Below are 19,166 nucleotides of genomic sequence, written 5' to 3' on the forward strand. Positions count from 1 at the left end.
TGCAGTTTGAGCAGGAGCTGAATCGCGCGACTGAAAAAATCGCACAGTGTCTGCCCAGCTTTAGACTCTTCTGCAGCTGTAGCTCATTTGCTTCAAGGTTTGAATGTTGTGCATTTAGAGTTGCTCTTCTGCATTTCTTGGTTGTAACAAGTGTTTATATAAGTTACTGTTGCCTTTCTATCAGCTTGACACAATCTAGCCATATTCTACGAATTCTGAATAACACCATTTTAGAAGTCAGGTATTAACCCTTTAAACCAGGGGTCCCCAATCGCAGTCCACAAGGGCCGGTGTCCCTGCATGTTTTAGATGTGTCCTTGAGCCATCACAGCTGATTTAAATGGCTAAATTACCTCCTCAACATGTTTTGAAGTTCTCCAGAGGCCTGGTAATGAGCTAATCACTTGATTCAGGTGTTTGACATCTAAAACCTGCAGGACACCGGCCCTTGAGGCCTGGAGTTGCGCACCCCTGCTTTAAAGATGGGTTAGGGTTTAAAGGGTTAATGGAGTAAAGTCCCTGTACTTTGTTGACCATAAGGGGGCAGTATTTCTTTAATCTTCAATCATGCTGAACAAATGATTGTTTCTCCAAGCAAGGTGGGCTATCATCTGATTGTGCAAAAAGTTTGAATTAAAAGTTTGATCTAATATTTCATCTTTTGTTCATAATGTAAATAATGATAAAAAAATATTTCTTCATCACTTTAATTTAAGGTCTGTGGGTGTTTCTTTGAGGCTGGGATGACACAAACATTTAACGACACACAATTAAGAATAGAACAATTGTCCCAGTTACCAAGTTAACATTGTTTTTATTGTCTCTGCAAACGTCTCATAGATTAAACAACAACAACATCAACAACAAGAACAACAAAATGGAAAATATTCACAAATATTAGTCCTCATGGCACTCATACTCATGTCCAACTCTATTTAATATATGATATAATAAAGTACTTTTTTTTTTTAGTAAAGAAACAGTTTTATAACAAATTCAGGTTGATTTCCTGTTTGAATGAGTTTTGGTTGAGTGCAAAAATTAACCAACTGCAATAAATTTGACAAAAACAAATTCTGCAGTATTTTTGGGAGAAATTCCCTTGCAGTGAAGGAAATAACTTGGTGAACACTAGTTGAAATATTCTGGTTATAGTGAGAGTGAATTGCTTACTCATGATGGAGCCAACATGGAGTGTGATCTATGAATATTTGTATTAAATCTATGTGTAGACTTGTGACCTAAATCCTCTGCGCATAAAGTGAGGTCCTTTAATTCTCACTTTCCACTTAAAGTGCTAAATCATGTTGAGGTCAGAAGTATCACACCTGCAGTCCTGCAAAACAAAAGAGAAAGAAAAAAAAAAGAAAAGAAAAAGAAAGTGCCTTTGCCATTTAATAGAGTGATCATCTAAAATAGCACAATAAATGCATTAAACTCAGACCTTTTGTCCCTTTTAAAATATTACCGATACCTGATAATAAGGTATGTTACCTTTCTCTGTAGCAGTTGGACATATTAACCCTAACCACACATTCATAACCAAAAGTCAAGGCACACAGTAATCAAGTACATTATATCTGAGGCTTGCAGGACAAACTCCAAAAATAAAAGACACTTAAAAAAAAAAAAAAAAAAAGCGTTTGCAGCAATTAGTGTCAATATAAATAAAATAAACTTTGATGGTTCTTCTCTAAGGAAAACAAAACAACAACACAAGTCAATTACTTGGGTGTGACAAAGACACATACGAACACAAAAATGCTTTAAAAACAAAAAAACATGTATGACACTCTGCTATAAAGATCCCAAACATACTAGTTCACACAGCTACAGGCATAAATACAATTGTCCCCTGAGATAACGAATATGAAATGGCACAAGCAGCACCTGACGTGTGTGTTTGATGAAGTGTGTGCGTGTGCACGCGCGCACACTTTGTTTATGCATATGGCTGTGTTTCTGTTTCCATTTTGCTGTTGAGATCTTCAACTTCCCCTCTCTCTGCAACCTTCTCTCACCTTTTGGCAACCAAAATGGAAAAAACCCCTCAAAAAACCAAAACAAAACCAGGTTTGACAGTTTCACAGTCTATCAGAGGTAGACCGCACTGGATTCTCATGGTGGTTGTTTATCACAGTGGATGACATCATGGGTTTTTCTGTAGAGATGAAATAGAAATCATCTTGAGGATTGTATATATTAAATTACAATATTATGTTTTTAATATTTTTGAGGCAAATTCTTAGCCAGTGAAGTGACAAACATGTTGTGATGTGACTTTGTTTCAACATATGCAGTACCTCAATGACTGTTTGGATCCAGTTGAGCATCACTTCCACGTTGGTGTAAACACCTGGCTTTCCCTTCCGGGCACAGCCAACACCCCAGCTCACTACGCCTACCAGATTCCAACTGGAGTCACTGATATGCACCAAAGGGCCTCCACTGTCCCCCTGACATTTAAAATACATTTTAAAAATGAAGTTTGTTCACCAAAAATAACTATAATACCCAGAATACAAAATCTAATGTAAATTAGAAAATAAATTGGAGGCCTGTTACCTGGCAGGCATCAACCTTCCCTTCTGGGAAGCCTGCACAGAGCATCCTATTTGTTATGATACTACCATAGACTGTGGGGCTGGAACATACTGACTGAGCTATCAGAGGGATTTTGGCCTCCTGCAGTATGTCAGCAACTGCACCTGAAGGCAGAACACAAGCACACAATGTTTGCAACCTCATAGACAGGCAAAAGTATTTTTTCTATTTGCATTATTAGGTGATAAAGAATAGGTTACATGTAGGATTTCTCACCATTTTCCCGTCGGTATCCCCACCCTGTCACTGTCATGTAGGTTTCAGCTGTAATTCTATAGTCTTTAGGAGGCAGACAAACTGGTCTTCTGACATCTAGAAGAAAAACATTTAATAAAGTGGAAATTTTTATTTGTTTTATGTAACTTTGAGAGTTTGAAAATACATATAAAGATATAAGCTAATCACACAATATAATGAATATAAGTTACTACGTAGTGAGAAGCTTGATATTTGACGCATAGCCACTAGAGGGCAACAGAGAGGTGGTTGAGCCTACTGAATACAAACATACCGAATACAATTTAAACTAACCTGACACTGTGATTGGCCTAGTGAGTCTCATCAGTGCTATGTCATAGTCATTTGTTTCTGCATTGTAGTCTGCATTCACTATAACTCTGTCCACAGAGGAGCCTCCCAGTGTGATTATGCTCGTCTGGCCTGACACCACTGCCCATTGCCTCAACTCCTTATTACTTCTGCAAAAAATAAATAAATAAAAAGAAAAAGAAAAAAAAGAAAGAGAGAGAGAGCAAGAAGGAAGCGGGATCATGAGGCTAAAGAATAAGACAAAGCAAATTTAGTGGAAATGATATAGTATGGTAACTATACTGACCCAGTGAAGCAGTGGGCAGCAGTGACTACCCAGCGCGGTGACACCAGTGAGCCTCCACATGTATGTTGCCCAGACCGCTGCAGGCTGACCTGCCATGGCCAGTGGTCAATGGATGTATCAGTGCCCCCAACGATGCGATCATCAGCGCCCACATTTCCACAGTCTGATAAGATATTATAATATTGTTATTTGCAAGGACCCGTGGTTCATTTCAAACTGCATTTTATATTATGTCTGTTTATTTGCTACTTTGTTATATGTCGCTAGGAAATAGTTCTGCTGTTTCCTGGAGACATGTATGGGCCTGTTAGTGTGAAACTCTCCACACAACAAGTAGTCTTCCACTTACAAAGCCAAGAACTTCACTCTGCCTTGTTAGGTGTTGTAAACAATATTAGTGACAGGTGCTGCCTTTGTAAAAATAAAACTCACCTGAACAGGATAAAGATACCACAGATCCAGACTGGCATACACTACTGTTGAAGAGATGTAAGAGGAGTTGGTCAGATGTCAGACATTATTCATATGATCACAAAACAGCCTCACAATTAGTCAAATATAGAAAACACACATCCAATTGCTAACTTGTCTTCACCCTCGTGCAGAATTTCGTTTGCATTTCTGCTGGGGTTTTATACAAAGTAAAATCTTTGTTTTGTTCACTTTCGTAAAGGATAAGATAGAAGGAACAAAAACTGTGGGACTTTTTGTCTTTCAGGAATAGAAACTAAAGACTCATTTGAAGGGGTTGCATATGAAAGGGGGGGGGGGGGGGGAGTGAAATCTAAAAAAGAAAAGGAGAGAAAAAGTGAAGATTTTCCTAACAAACAGGGATACCAAGCATGGAAAGTGTATATTGACATCCTGTTTTTAGCTAAATGCAGAAGCAACTCGCAAGGAGCCGGTGCTTCTTTGTAAGAATACATTTAGCAGAAAGAGACACACTGAAAGTTCCCTTATTAGCATTTCTATTTTGTGTAGTTTATGTTGCAATGGCAAAACATGAAGTCATGATTTGGCTTCCATATGATGACATCTTCCTTACCGGTCAGCAGTGGCTTGTTGTATAGGTGTGTTTGAGGTCCCTGGCCTGACAGCTGTAAATGGTCCAGTTTTCATCGGTGACGTTAAGGAGCTTACTAAGATGTTTTTGCTAGTAGGCTTCCTGTGGAAGCAGGGGGGGATTTTATGCTTGATTTCAGATCACATAACAGGGATGTTAAATTTGCAAGGTATTCCTCAAATTACAACACCTTGTCATTGTAAACTCACATTGTGTATCCCAGTTGTGTACATGCCGTCTGTGTGTGCGCTTGGGTCCAGTCGTCAGAACAAACAGTCCGCCAACCTGAGTCTGGACCGTAAACTTGCAAGACCTGATCATTCGACTGGAGTCGCACTGGAGAGAGGAATGAGGGGGAGGCATTTTTCAGTTTTTCGTTTATTTATGATGACAAAGAAAGAGTGGGGAGTGCACTCTACCTGGAAATGTAGTGTTTACTTTAAAGGTCGTCATGCAGGTAATTTCATCTTCTGCTCCTGCACAGTCAATGTGCCCATCGCAGGTTTTGTCTAACGGGATGAATTTCACAGACCGTGTGCAAAAAAAGTATTTGCTTTCAATCAAGTTTTTAACTGAAAAGAAAAGAGAAGGACAGGATCACAAGGGTGTGGCCAGTTTTACATATTGCAGTGTGTAAAGTGTGTTTTGAGGAAGTACATTTTTTAGGAATTGTAACTCACTGAAGTATGCTGCAATGGCCAGTATGCCCAGTATCAACATAACTGTCAGTGTAGTGATCAACACTTTCTTGATCTTCGCTCTCTTCTCTTTCGGGGTGTTTGGAGCCGTCATGGGCCTTCTGTGGCGTCCTGGCCGAGGAACTGCAGAAAGAAGAATAATTAGAAGTGAGATAACAGAATGTAAAAAGAAACGTAAGGACGCAATAAACAGGAAACTGCGATAGCAGAATAGAAACCGCAGAACAGAGACCAAAAAGGGTAGAAAATTTGTCAAGATGGAAAAAAAAAAAAAAAAAAAAAAAAAGAAGTGTGCACATGCAAATTCTAATTACTGCCTGGCCTGGCTGTTTCCAAGTATTTATCATACTATGCAAACATTATTACAGTGCAGCAAAAATACATATATTGATCCCAAACCAACACAAACTTATAGCTTACCTGGGTTTGTAGGATTTAATGGCCTTGAGGTTTCCTCAGGGAGCTGAGCAGCTGTCTGAGGACAGAAGAGACAAAAGCAAAGGTGAAAACTGGGGTGTAATCACATCAGGTGCCTGTGTCTCTAGGTTATACCTCCTTCAACTCCCTGAGCATGGACATGCTTTATTTACCATGCAAATGTCAGTGTAAGTAGCTGAGCTTGCACAAACTCTTTCAGCAGAGCTTTTGTGTTTAGTTCCAGATAAGTGTTTAAATATGTGTAAAAAAATAGCTCTCTTAAACTTAAGTTTCCTACAGTGCCTTGCTCTTCTCCATTGTGTCTTGTCTTCGTCTGAGTTGGGATGTTTGTGTGTGAAACACTAGACCCAATTTCCTAGTCTACTTGTGACTGATCACACCTGCCCTTCATCTGCACATCTAGACAGCTGTGAATAAAAGGTGGGCCTTCATCTCCTCTCTGTTACATTGTTCAGTCTACTAACATGATGGTATCAGTGGTCGTTAGGCCACCGGACTAATTAGCTTTGATTACCTTTTGTTGCTTTAGCTAGGGTTGTTTGTTTTTTTTTTGATTAACATCATTCCTGTAATTCAGCACGATCTGCCATGTTGTCAGTATGTTTCAATTAATCAACAGTGCTAAAGCCAATCAACCCCTAACCCATTTCCTCTTTCAGCCCTCACTCAGCCAACCACAGTAGGCCTGCCCCACCTGTTTTCACAGCTTTTTCAAGTGCTGCCATTTCAGCTCGCTTAGCCCTTCTGCCAGTAACCAACATCTCCTCCCTGCATACTCATGGTTTTACCATTTCTTCAGTTCTCTAAGTATTAACAGTAAACCGGTGGATCTGTCTTTTATGGGTCTGCATTTGTAGATCAGTGCATAAAATACAATCTGTCTAGTGGAGGATCACAGAAAAAGACAAGTTATGGAAACATGGCAGAGAATGTGATGTTCACATTTTAATGTGTCTTTTTGGAATAATTGCCCAAGCACAAAATACACCAACAGTACAAAGTGTCCTGTGTACTGAGGAGTATTGTGACAGGCTGTACTTGGGCCCAGTGAAATTTTTGTTTAACTGAAGCTGATACTGTGGAAACAGTATAAACTGATAGATCAGGGTGAGTGTCCTTCACATAAAATGAATCAGGTTTAAGGCCCATATTATGCAAGTCAAACAGCTTGTGTAAGTGCATGCAGTCCATTTCAGTCACGAAATTTCAGTCACGAGTAATGCCTATGTTTCATTTTCATACTTTGGCTTTCAGATTAGGAAATGTGTCTAAATGACCTAACTACAGAAGACTTAAGACAGCAGCAGATCCATGATTTCAAATCAGTACACTTACTGATGACTGATGACACCTTGATTTTGTGATTTTTCATAAGGTTGAATTGTGCTTGAAAAAAGCCCTGCAGTGTCTTTTTAAAAATGTTTACCTTACACAGACTGCAGTTAGAAACATGAATATTTTTTCAGTAAGCTCATTTTACTTTGGTCTCTTTAGTGGAGATCGGTAACACCAAAGGGGTAATAGGAGCAGATGGTCTTTGACTCTGACATAAGTTGTTTGAATAATCCTTTTTTCCTGCTTACCTTTTTGCTTAACAACACACAAAGTGGCTGGCTAGCTTACATTAGCCGCGGCATAGCAAGATGTTACTTTAGCTCATACATAACAGTTGTTCAAAGATGACTTTTGGTAATATTATTGGCATAGTTACTGTATATATAGTAACCGGTTATCCATTCCTTATCCACTCTGCACCATTGCACCATAAATATGCGACATGTTGTTATGTGTTGTCTATGTCATGTTGATGCCATGTTGTCAGTATTGTCTGTTGTGTACATGGAGAGCAAAGAAATAACCAGAGATCAATTTCTTGTATATGTACACATATTTGCTATATCAAGCTGATTCTGATGGTCAGTAATGATAACTAATGAGGCTGGTTCCAAATGAGCTCTATGGGGTAGTTAGAAGTTGGCCTCTGATTTTACATCATACAAACAGCAAACAATCAGGCAACACTGACAATCAGTGTACCTCCAAAAGGTAGAGTGAGTGCTACATGTGCTAATTATCAAATGTGTCATGGGAGAGATTTGGGGTTTAGCCAGCGAATGGTTACATTCACATTACAAAGACATTAAAAAGGTATTTGGTGCTGAGCTTGAAGAGTTTTACAGAGCTTTGTGGTTAAAAATAGATGCTCCAAAGCTATTACTCAACTTGCAGACGAGTTAATATACACATTTTTCTTCTTTCACTCATTCGTTGCCTGTACTACACCAGAAAGTCAGTCACTACCAAGATACGTGTCTCTTGTTCAATTATAAGTCAGAGTAGCTTATTTTATTCTCTCATTCACTCAGTCATTTCTTCAGCTCTGAGGTGTCTCTCACATTCATACCATTAAGCTATTATGTGCATATTCATTACATCTAACCAGTCCCTTTCCTGCCTCACTGGCCCTCATTAGCTGTTGTTGACAAGACATGCTACTTTTAGAAAACAACAAGAACAACTAATCTGTGAAGAAACTCAGGTAACAAATTATCTGAAGAATCAGGACCTACAGATTTCAGATTCAAGTAATAATTTACTAACTATTAAATCAACAAGAGGAAAATGAATATCACAGTGGAATAAAGTAGTGAAGAATGATTTGCCAACATTGCAGAGGAAGAGGATTGCATCAGGATGACATGGAGGTATATGAACAGTCAAAAAAGAAGAAAAAGAGGAGAACTGTGATATGTTGTTTGGCATTTACGGGTTTTATCAGGGCTATAGTTCATAATCTGAGAGTAACAGGAGTGTTTGTCTTTTCCTGAGTTCCTGTTTTTGAAACTTAAATGTTTCAGATCATCAAACAAATTTAAATATTAGGCAAAAATAACACAAGTAAACGCAAAATGCAGTTTCTAAATGAAAGTGTTTATTACTTAGGGGAAAAAAATTACCTTCATGGTCCTGTGTAAAAAGATGACTGGACTTAAACCTCAGAACTGGTCGGGCCACCCTTAGCAGAAAAAAACTGCAATCAAGCATTTATGATAGCAGGCAATGAGTGTTTTACAGAGATGTGTAGGAATTTGGGCCCTCTCATCTTTGCAGAATTGTTATAATTCAGCCACATTGGAGAGTTTTTGAGCATGAACCACCTTCTTAAGGTCATACCACAGCGGGACTAGGCTACTCCAAAGTCTTCATGTTGTTTTTATTAAACCATTCAGAGGTGTACTTGCTGGTGTGTTTTGGATCATTGTCCTGCTGCAGAGCACACTTGGGTTCAACATAAACAAATGGCTGCACATTCTCCTCCATGTCTTGATAGACCAGAAACCAGAAGTTCTTGATTCAACAGGTCTGCCAGTAATCAGGCTTGGGTGTGCTTATTGGAACTGAACTCAGATTTCCATGAAATGTAGTTAATTCATCATTTAAGAAGAGAGAAAATTAGGACCAGGTAGGTTTTGATAACATTTTTTTTTAATTTTTATTTAACCTTTATTTAACCAGGAATGTCCCGTTGAGATCAAAGACCTCTTTTTCAAGGGAGTCCTGGCCAAGAGGCAGCACATTTCAAGACAAATACATACGAACAAACAAAGTTAAAATTACACAAAACAATTACACATTATTGAGGCAGCCTGTAGGCCTTTGAGTTTAGTTTTAAAAACATTTAAAGACAACAATTCAGTTAGTTTCCAGTCTTTCTGTAACATGTTCCATGAAAAAGGCGCAGAGTGGACAAAGGCTTTCTTACCCAGCTCTGTGCGGACAAGGGGAACAGACAACAGCAGCTGATCATTTGAGCGCAAGGAGTAAGAACCACTATTTGTCCTTGTGACCAAAGTACAAATATAAGGAGGCAGCAATCCAAGCATAGCTTTGTAAATAAAAGTGTACCAATGCCCCTGTCTTCTAATGGCCAAAGAAGGCCATTTTACTCTTAAGTACAAATCACAGTGATGGGTCAGGTATTTACAATTGGTAATAAACCTCAAGGAAGCATGATACATCGTGTCCAACATTAGAAGACATGAAGAAGAAGCGTTCATATACAGAATGTCACCATAATCTAACACAGATAAAAAGGTTGCAGTGACAAGACGTTTTTTTACTGCAAAAGAAAAGCACTGTTTATTACGGAAGAAAAAACGAAGTTTAAGTCTCAGTTTCTTTACTAGTCTCTCTATATGTGGTTTAAAGGTGAAGGAGTCATCAATCCAGACACCAAGGTATTTATATTCATGAACTATCTCTATGACATTTCCTTCAAGGGTGGACACCACTGGAATAGGCTCCGGGACCTTCTGTGACTTGGAAAACAACATTAGCTTAGTCTTGTCAGCATTGAGAACTAATTTTAGCTGAATAAGTGAATGCTGGAAAGCAACAAAGGCTTTCTGTAAAGTTTCAATGGCCTGAGCAAGAGATGATCCATAACAGTAAATAACTGTGTCGTCAGCATAAAAATGCAAATTTGTGTCTGAGACATTTTGACCCAAGTCATTGATATATAAAAGGAACAGAAGGGGACCCAAAACTGAGCCCTGTGGCACCCCCTTGTGGACAGCAACAAATTTAGAACAAAGACCTTCAAGTTTAATGCACTGGGTTCTATTTTTCAGATAATTTGAGAACCACGCTAATGCATGTTCTGACAATCCAAGGCTGAGCAGTCTGTTTTTTAGGACTGCATGATCAACAGTGTCAAAAGCTTTTGAGAGGTCAATAAAGAGTGACGCACAGTACAATTTCTTATCAAGTGCCACAATAATATCATTTATCACTTTCATAGTGGCAGTGTTAGTACTGTGTTTTTTCCTGAAGCCTGACTGAAATTTGGAGACAATATCATTAGAGTACAAAAACTCTTTCAACTGGTCACAAACTAGAGATTCCAGGATTTTGGATAAAACACACAAATTTGATATTGGCCTATAATTAGTCAACACCGATGGATCACCTCCTTTCAATAAAGGCAAAACGAAAGCTGATTTCCAAACCGCTGGAATTTCTTTGGTTTTAATTGAAAAATTAAATAGAATTGAGAGTGGTTCTGCAATAAAATCAGCTGCCAACTTCAAAAAATAAGGTTCCATCAAGTCTGGACCAGGAGGTTTTCTGTGATCCAAAGCCTTTAAAGCTTTATGCACTTCATAAACACTAAAAGGTACAAAGTTAAAACGGTCTCCAGAAAACATAGAGAGTTCTGGGCAAGTATTTGTTAAAAAAGTTTCTGCAGAAGCAAACAAGGAACCCACTGATAGAAAGTGTTCATTAAAACAATTCAAAATTTCAGTTTTATCATTAATTGAGACTGAATCTTTTACAACAGATTTAGGAAAGGTTTGAGTCATTTTATTGGCGGAAAAAGACTTGATTACTTTCCAAAATTTCTGTGGATCATTGAGGTTCTCAGTGGTGACAGACAAAAAGTATTCAGATTTGGCCTTTTTAATAAGAGAAGTACATTTATTTCTAAGCTGTTTGAAAACAGACCAATCAGTGGAAGTATCTGTTTGTCTCGCCTTGTCCCATGCTCTATTACGCTTGTGTATGCTATCTGCGAGTGTCTGCGAAAACCAAGGATTTTCTCGACCTTTAATTCTAACTTTCCGTAAGGGGGCATGTTTATTAACAATTCCCATAAAACTTTCCTTAAAATATGTCCAAGCTAGCTCTACATCTGGTAATAGTCCGATTTTTTCCCAATTAACTAATGACAAATCATGATGAAAAGCCTGTTCATTAAATTGTTTAAGATTCCTTTTGCACACTATGCGTGGCTTACATTTTGGAATTTTAGCATTTCTGCAAACAGCAACAACACAGTGATCACTTAGGTCATTACAGAAAACACCAAGTGAAGAGAATTTATGAGGTACATTTGTTAAAACCAAATCAATTTATGTAGACTTTTCAGGGCATTTAAGATTTGGCCTGGTAGGAAGATAGACTAGCTGGGTAAGATTAATTGAATCGCAGAATTCTTTAAATTCACCAGAAGTTGCATTTAGCCAGTCCCAGTTCAAGTCTCCAGCCATTAGTAGTTCGGTATAATTTAGTTTAGCCAAAAGGTGCTTTAATGAAGATAATGCCTCTTTTGAAGCAGATGGGGGCCTGTAACACCCAGCAATGGTTATCGAAAAAGTATTAGCAATATCTACATTCAAGGCCAAAAACTCCATTTGTTTGCATATCGATTGGGACAGAACAATCGAAGCATTAAATCTTGATTTGACATAAATAGCTACACCGCCTCCTTTTTTTGGCCTATCAGTGCGATATACATTGTACCCATATATGTTAATGTCTTCATTAGTAATAGATTTAGTTAACCAAGTTTCAGAAATTATAACAACATCTGCATCTGTAGATTTAACCCAAATTTCTCCCTTAATCAAAGACATCATCATTTAAAACATAAATTTTGTATTTAGTCAGGTTTCCTTTGTCTAATCTTTAAAGTTGTTTGATGATATGAAACATATAAATGCGACAAATATGCAAAAAAAAAAAAAAAAAGAGCAAAAAACAAAATTTAACCTAGAAGGGGGCAAACACTTTTTCACACCACTGTGTATACTGGTAAAATATCTTAGCTTTGTTTAGGTTCAAAAAACACTTGATAAACTTGTTCGCTTCTTTATTTCTTGTGCAATAAAGGGACTGGGAAAAAATCTATTTAAAAAGTATGGTGTTTCTGTCATACTGGTGTAAACTGCTCAGTCAAGCATGTAGAGCGTTCATGAATTTCACACAGCAGCGAGCAAAATACCGTGGTGAAAGTGTACAACACAGAAAAATTCCCATGGCTTCGGCTCGGAGTATCTGTTAGAGTGATTGTCATGCTTGACTGCCGTTACTGTTCCTCAAGTCCAGTCACCTTTGCAATTAAAATTGCAAGTTGTGTTCTTAATATGAATGTAAAACTCTATAGTCTTTAATGGGAATTAAATAAACATTTTACTGAACAAAACTGGTGAAATCTCTTTCTGTACTGTGCTGTGTGAAATAATAACTACATTTTCAACTTCCCTCTTAAACTTCCTAAAATGCTACTGTAATGTTGTCCCCCCTCGAAAAATGCAAACCTTTACTTGCTTATCCCCAGCATCTCAACAACATATGTCAACATTTTGAATCTCAACCACTTTTATGCCTTTCACAAACAAAGGTTATCTGTGTTGTGCTATGCTCAATTATGACTGTTAGTCTCACTGCATTTCCAACATTTGGCACACATTATGCTAGTCATGTGGTTTCACCTGTAGCATTATACTGTAGATCAAGTGTCACATCAATGTGGCTGCTGACTGGCCTATTAGAAGATTTTAGTATACGGTATATTTTGTTACAGAGGGGTAGCTCGAAGAACACTTTTCATCAGCCTGCTGTTCTACCTTTGTCTTGTCCTCAAAGCTCTTCAACCGCTAGATTACAAATACATTTAGCGTAGCACGTATGCTTCAGATCGGCTGGTACAAAAACATAACATGCAGGTCACTAACCAGTGAGGACTTTCCAGAACCAAAACAAAAAACAAAAGACAAAGATTAAAAATGGGAAGAGTTATTTTCTTTCATTTTCACTACTGCTTATTTTTGATGCAGAAATATCAGGTAATCCACCCTTCTATTTGCACATTTATGTGTCACTAGTATCACTTAATTTGGTAGAGCTACAGAGAAGTATGAAGGCAAATTTTGAAAACAGATCCCATAACTGCCACTGTCTGTCAGTGGAAATATACAAGTTGCGGAGAGAGAGGGGCGAAGAATGCTGTTGGGCAGGTTTTTCTTTCTTTCTTTTTTTTTCTGAACAGTAGCTCAGTAGCTCTGTGCTGGTTTTGCTCATGTGCTCATGTTCAGCATTCAGCTTTCATCTTAAAGTACAAGAGTTGAATACAGTGTATAAAAGAATGTGACACCTTCCTCTTTGTTTCATTTACTGACATTTCAGAATTCTCAGATTTCACTTTACATAGAAATCCAGTATCCAGTGGCACTTTGCAAATAACATGAGAATTTTACACTCCTACAGTAAATATGCTGTTAAGCTGTAGTTAGTCTACATCCATATACTTAAAAAATAAAGAAGCAAAAAAAGCAATATAAGGTGATTCTGAGATTTAAACACTGTGTTTCACCATGTTTCATCTGGCTGGCTTATTCATTTAAAATAAAACATTCACCATTTTAATTAACTATTTTATTTTTAACCACTGTTAGTCAATACATAGTCACAAAAGAACCAGACACACCCATCCCTGAAACCAACTGGAAGTAACGTTTATGGGGGGAAGTAAACAGTAGGAGAAAGTAGGTTATCGGCTTGTGGTATAAATTACAGTTATTTCGGGAAGTAATAAAAGCAGGATAAACAAAACAGTGGGCAGGCCATACAACATGGGAAACCAAGAAGCCGGCTAAAGAAATTTGTCTTGAGTGGACCTTCCTGTAAAAATGCATTGTCATGCCATGAGATATGACGACAGTGTACTTGGAAACTTAGATGTTGTCATTGGTACCAAGACAAATATAAACGATTTTATGAGTCAGGGCAGTATTTCAAAACAGCCTGGTAGTACTAGTTAGTCATGTGTTATTCAGAGCAACAACTAACCTGTTTATGAAAAACACTGGAAGTGCTGCACTGGATCAAAAACACTGTTAGTAATGTTTGCTCGTCAAAAGGCCAGTGGTGAAGTACAAGTGGGAAAAAAAATGACAGCCTATAAAACCAAGGCTCTATCAATGACAGCCTATATCAAGTCATTGATAACAATGACTTGATATGAATAGAAGTCCTTGGTTTTATTTGGCTGTTAACCAAAATACTGTATGTAAATATAAATGTCCTTTATACATGAATTTAAAACAAACAAACAAAAAAACCCAGAACAAAAACCAACAGCTTTGTGTTTGGAGTTAAGGATACTCCTTCTAAGGGTATAACTTGCGATCGCAATAAGGTGAGATTCCTTCTGTATTGCCACCTACAGTAAGCTTCCAGTTTTAATAAGCCTAGCTGATTCATACAGTGGACTGCTGCCAAAAAGCCTTGAAGGGAAAAAGTATAATTGGGTCAAGTTTAACAGAAAAAAGCCGTTGGTACGGTAAGCTCAAGTATGTTTCCTTTACTGCCTTGTTGTAGTAACACACACACACACACACACACACACACACACACACACACACACACACACACACACACACACACAAGAGTCATCCTCTGGGAACGTGTGTGATACTTTGTCATTTTTCCTTTTTAACATAAGACCATTAATTGTTTATTGATGTTAATAAGGCTGATATAATATGTAGTTTTCTATGCAATAGCCAGTGCATGTTGATCTTTCCTGTAGAGCCATTGTGGAGCATCGCTTGTTGCTTGGGATGAGTGTGAAGCTACTAATTTTAATATAACAAATACCTAGATCTCTCTCTCTCTATAAAAAAAGACTTGACTGGAATTATTCTTTATGAACCCTGAAATGAGTAAACGTACACACTTCTTGTATACCCATGTTTGCGTTAAGTGTTACTCAGTTTTGTGGGTCCAACATTAGTGGCTGTCTTTTCCGTGCTGTGTTATTATGAAAAGTATTGTATTCTTCATACGGCCGTGCTCTACATTCAAATATCAAAAATTCTATTGGCAAAATTATGAATGTGAAATGTTCCTGCGTGTTACTGCTACTTGTCACAGACCGTTGATAAGGTCCTCAAAATATGTCACTACACAACATCTGTTCTGGTTTTGTATGAGCTATCCTTTCAACATAGCTGCTGTTGTAAATAATATCAATGCAACAGGTCTATCCAGTGTCTTTATATTACGTTAAATATCAAGTTTATTACCACGTAATATCCAGAGGTCATTATTCAAATCACTTCTTAAAGGCAAGCCATTGACTGTATACCTACACGATGTAAATAATGTTGATTGTACTTCCAGTTGCACTTACCCACATGGTGAAGGTGTCTCTTTTGGTAAGGCTTGATGTAGCTTGTCACAGAGTACAGAGTAAACACTGCCCTCCCTTTCAGGAGGTGGGATTCCTCAGAAATTTTGCTGTCCCTTGGCTATCTTTGTCCCCTTCCTCTTACCGTCATGCTACAAAACCTGGCTCAGTTGAGTCTCCCACTGTCTTCCTTCTTCCTTCCTGTTTTCTTTCTGTATTACAGTAACTTAATCAGATGCCCCTCTTCAAAACCCCAAGGGCGCAATGAAGCTTGATAATACGTAGCCTTTCAAATCAACACGGAGAGCTTCTTTTAAACGATCGATTCCCACTGACAAAACAAAACTAAAGTCCAGGTAACCTGACACTTTAACCCTCCTCTTTCCCTTGCTTTCTGGCTCTCTCTCTACCTGTGCGCTTTTCTCATTTCTGTCCCTCCTCCCACACCGTCCTCCATATCTAAACTTCTTTAGCCTCTGCGACACAAAGCATGCTTTCTTTGCATTTTTCTCCTGTCATGTTCTTTACCCCCCTTTCAGTCATTCTTTGGCTTTCAAATTTTACGCAAACACACATTCATGTGCCAAACCATCTCCATGTATACAAATGGATGCAAAAACACAAACGTAACACACAAACCAGTAAAACTTGAATTTTCCAGTGGCACGGCGTACGCTCGGAGGTTTAGGTGTGTCTCCAATCTGTTTTTTTTTGACAGTTTAATGATTACTTTGATTACTTAGATTACTGTAATACTATATGTACAAGCACACCACAGTTGTAGTGACAACTGTAGTGACTGTTGAGATTGTGACTAAAGGTCCAACATCCCCGTCTGTTTCAGCCATGCCGCAGAATATCTCTTCTTAATATTCTGAAGAGCTAAATTATCTTTTAAAGGTGCATTCAGTGACCGACCTGGTCACTAAGTCAGAGTTTCTAAAAATGAAGCCACTGTGAATGGGACACTGAGCATAGACGGCAGAGCAAGAAAAAAAGCTTCATTGGGAGTGTGCGAGAGAGAAGACTGATAAGGTCATCTGAAGAGAAAGAACCATTGTAAATAAACAGGAGCTGACTGTGCTGTTTGACCAGGTCTACTAAAAGAAATAACCCTTCATCACTTGGACTCTCATATGGTATCATCAGTTGTCTCACAGCATACACTATATAAGAAAATGGAGGGACTGATAGTACTTCAGGTGTACTGCTACAGTATACAGGTAGACTTGCCGGAGTGAATCAGTTTGAAGCTAATCATTTTTGCTTAGGTCTCTTTCAGCCAATAACTGCTGTTACTTTGTTGGAATTCAGGCTGGGGTAGAATTAATAAGACATTTAGAGCCTCCACCCTGAATTACATGCATGAAGTCTTTTTGTGAGTTTACCCATTGAAGCCTGTGGAAAATTGTCATCAAGCAGCATTACACACTGCCACTTTTTTTTTACCACTTTTTTTTTTACCAAAGAAAATCAGGCATCATTTATATCCCCTTTGCTATATTACATTTCTCACAGGCAAACAATGTAAGTTGCGTGAATGCTGCAGTCACAGTATTTACCCTCTCCAACAGTCTGACATGATTAAACAACAGCTGACAAAATGTTTGCACACACAATAAAAGAGAAGATGAGAGAAAGCCAGTGATCTAATAAAGCTGTTGTACGCCCTTGTTTGATTCCATTAAAAGACTGCTTCTTTTTTTTTTTTTTTTTTTTGATGATCCTATCAGTTCTGTGACGTGACATCCAGTCTAATGCAGATAAAATTAATTAACTTCTTTGTGGAAGCCACCTGTTGTTTGTATCTTCTGTTTTCTTTTAAATCTAGTTGTGTGCAAAGCTCAAGGACGGCATGAACATCTTGGTAATAAGTTACATATTAACTTAAATACATGTGTGTTTCTGCTGAGACTCAAACGTAATGATGATGAACATGAACCAAATAAGACAACTTCCTATTTTCGAGCGTTTGTATCGCTTATTCTACGAAAGCATTGTTGAGCAACAATTATTTTAGCAGCACATTTGAATTCTGTGCAAACCTCAGAAGAATTTAAGCAGAGTGATTTTGTTTCACATATTAGGTCGTTTAAAAACATATTAATGGTGTCGAGTATTACAATGCCAAATTTGCACAAATTAAAATAAAAATATGCTTGCAGAAACAACTCCAAAAATCTCCTGTTAAAACAGCTGATAATGTTGTATTTGACTATGTCCAACTTTAGCCCATCACGAATGGACGCAACGCATACACGTTAATTCCGCACAGCTTTCCGTTTCTTTTCAATGACGTCAGAGATTGATCTTATCATTCCATGAAATTTCAGTGAAAGAATGTTCATATGAAGAACTTTAAAATGTGTGGGACTACAGAAATTTAAAATCTGGGAATCCCCTTTAAAGCTAAAACATCTTTATCAGGCATGCTCTTATCAGAGTTTAGTAAAGCCGAAACTTGGAAACAGAATTATGAAAGTTTTCTCTGAGCTGGTGAAGTTCCCCATATCGGTAACTCATACAGGATGCTGTTCTTTCCTCAGTTCTCCCTTTTCTGGATGAATACAATAAAACACGTATAATGACGTAGACATGACCTAGATGCCATCACGATTGCAAAGTTGTAAAAAAAAGAAAAAAAGAGAGAATTTATTACATTAACACAGATAAACATATGTTGCTTTTCCTTACTTGAGAAATGGTTGTTGCTGTCAGTCTTTCTCAGTGAAGTTCTCAGTAAAGCATCTATAGAACAGGGAGCAGCCTGGTTGGAAGTGACACCTGGTATGCAAACTTCCACTCTGTAGACCGCTTACTTGAATGTTCCCTCTCTCTCTCCGTCTCTCACTCTCTCTCGCCCTCGCATGCCTGGTCAATGTACCATCAAAGCTATTTCACTACTACCTCCCCACCAGTTAGCGCAAGCCCTCCTTTGTCCACACAGGTGTGTATTTTGTGAAACTTGATACGGCCTCAAGAAACCTGCGAGACTCAAAAAAATAAACCGTTAATGATTAACAATCTCACATTTCAAGTTCCCGGGTCTCTCCACTTTCATCTCAAATCAATCCTTTTGTAAAAGTAGGATCATTAAATAAAACTGAAATTTGTTTTAGCTCAAGAGAAAATTTACTGAAAAGACACAAACAGATAAATCAGTTTAGATATTTATTATATTTTAAGATAAATAGTGCTATTTTGGAACATGAGTGGACTGGATTAAGCAAATAGACAAATCATTTTCTTATTGGAATATGAATGTCTATCTCAACAAAACTCTAAATATGTGAGCCGTGGAAAGTAAAATATGCTGTGTGGTTTATTGTGGAGATTTTCCAGAAACTATGATCATAACTCTGGTATCTATTTCTACCGGGAACACATTCAATTGTGTTATTGTGTCACCTGCCACCCACCCGCAGTATAAGGACTACTGCCTTATGCCGAGAAGTGTACTCTTTTACGGTACTTATGTGTGCCGCAAGCAGGTAGTCTTGATTGTGAAAGACTATATCTTTATAGACGCAGGGCGGCGCAGCCTGGTTTCCTATG

General features: G+C 38.0%; 1 protein-coding gene across 5 annotated transcripts; it reads right to left on the bottom strand.

Annotated features, from left to right (window-relative positions):
• Nucleotides 1-299: 299 nt before the first annotated feature.
• Nucleotides 300-18,406, bottom strand: tmprss4a (transmembrane serine protease 4a). 5 transcript variants are annotated; one of them, XM_086261595.1, is made up of 13 exons: nt 15,615-16,023; nt 5,621-5,675; nt 5,183-5,323; nt 4,922-5,074; nt 4,712-4,838; nt 4,485-4,604; nt 3,872-3,915; nt 3,440-3,602; nt 3,136-3,302; nt 2,821-2,916; nt 2,566-2,708; nt 2,304-2,456; nt 300-2,161 (listed from the first exon to the last, which is right to left on the bottom strand). In XM_086261595.1, the coding sequence occupies exons 1-13, from the start codon at nt 15,618-15,620 to the stop codon at nt 2,150-2,152; spliced, it is 1,380 nt and encodes a 459-aa protein (XP_086117721.1). In that variant the 5' UTR covers nt 15,621-16,023; the 3' UTR covers nt 300-2,149. The 5 variants fall into 5 exon arrangements, with proteins under 5 accessions (XP_086117721.1, XP_086117722.1, XP_086117725.1 ...); XM_086261596.1 differs by lacking the exon at nt 15,615-16,023 and adding an exon at nt 8,596-8,616; XM_086261599.1 differs by lacking the exon at nt 15,615-16,023 and adding an exon at nt 18,306-18,406 and having other exon boundaries at nt 301-2,161.
• Nucleotides 18,407-19,166: the final 760 nt, after the last annotated feature.

This window comes from Aulonocara sp. 'chitande type north' Nkhata Bay, linkage group LG14 (assembly GCF_057382095.1).
Source record: "Aulonocara sp. 'chitande type north' Nkhata Bay isolate Kocher_YH1m ecotype deep benthic linkage group LG14, A_spYH_male_GT1.1, whole genome shotgun sequence".
NCBI classification, from domain to species: domain Eukaryota; kingdom Metazoa; phylum Chordata; class Actinopteri; order Cichliformes; family Cichlidae; genus Aulonocara; species Aulonocara sp. 'chitande type north' Nkhata Bay.

Coding starts and splice junctions, on each gene's coding strand:
- tmprss4a (XM_086261595.1), bottom strand. Junction 4,839..4,921: donor AGTAAACACTACATTTCCAG/GTAGAGTGCACT, acceptor TCCTCTCTCCAG/TGCGACTCCAGTCGAATGAT. Junction 2,709..2,820: donor GGGATACCGACGGGAAAATG/GTGAGAAATCCT, acceptor TTCTGCCTTCAG/GTGCAGTTGCTGACATACTG.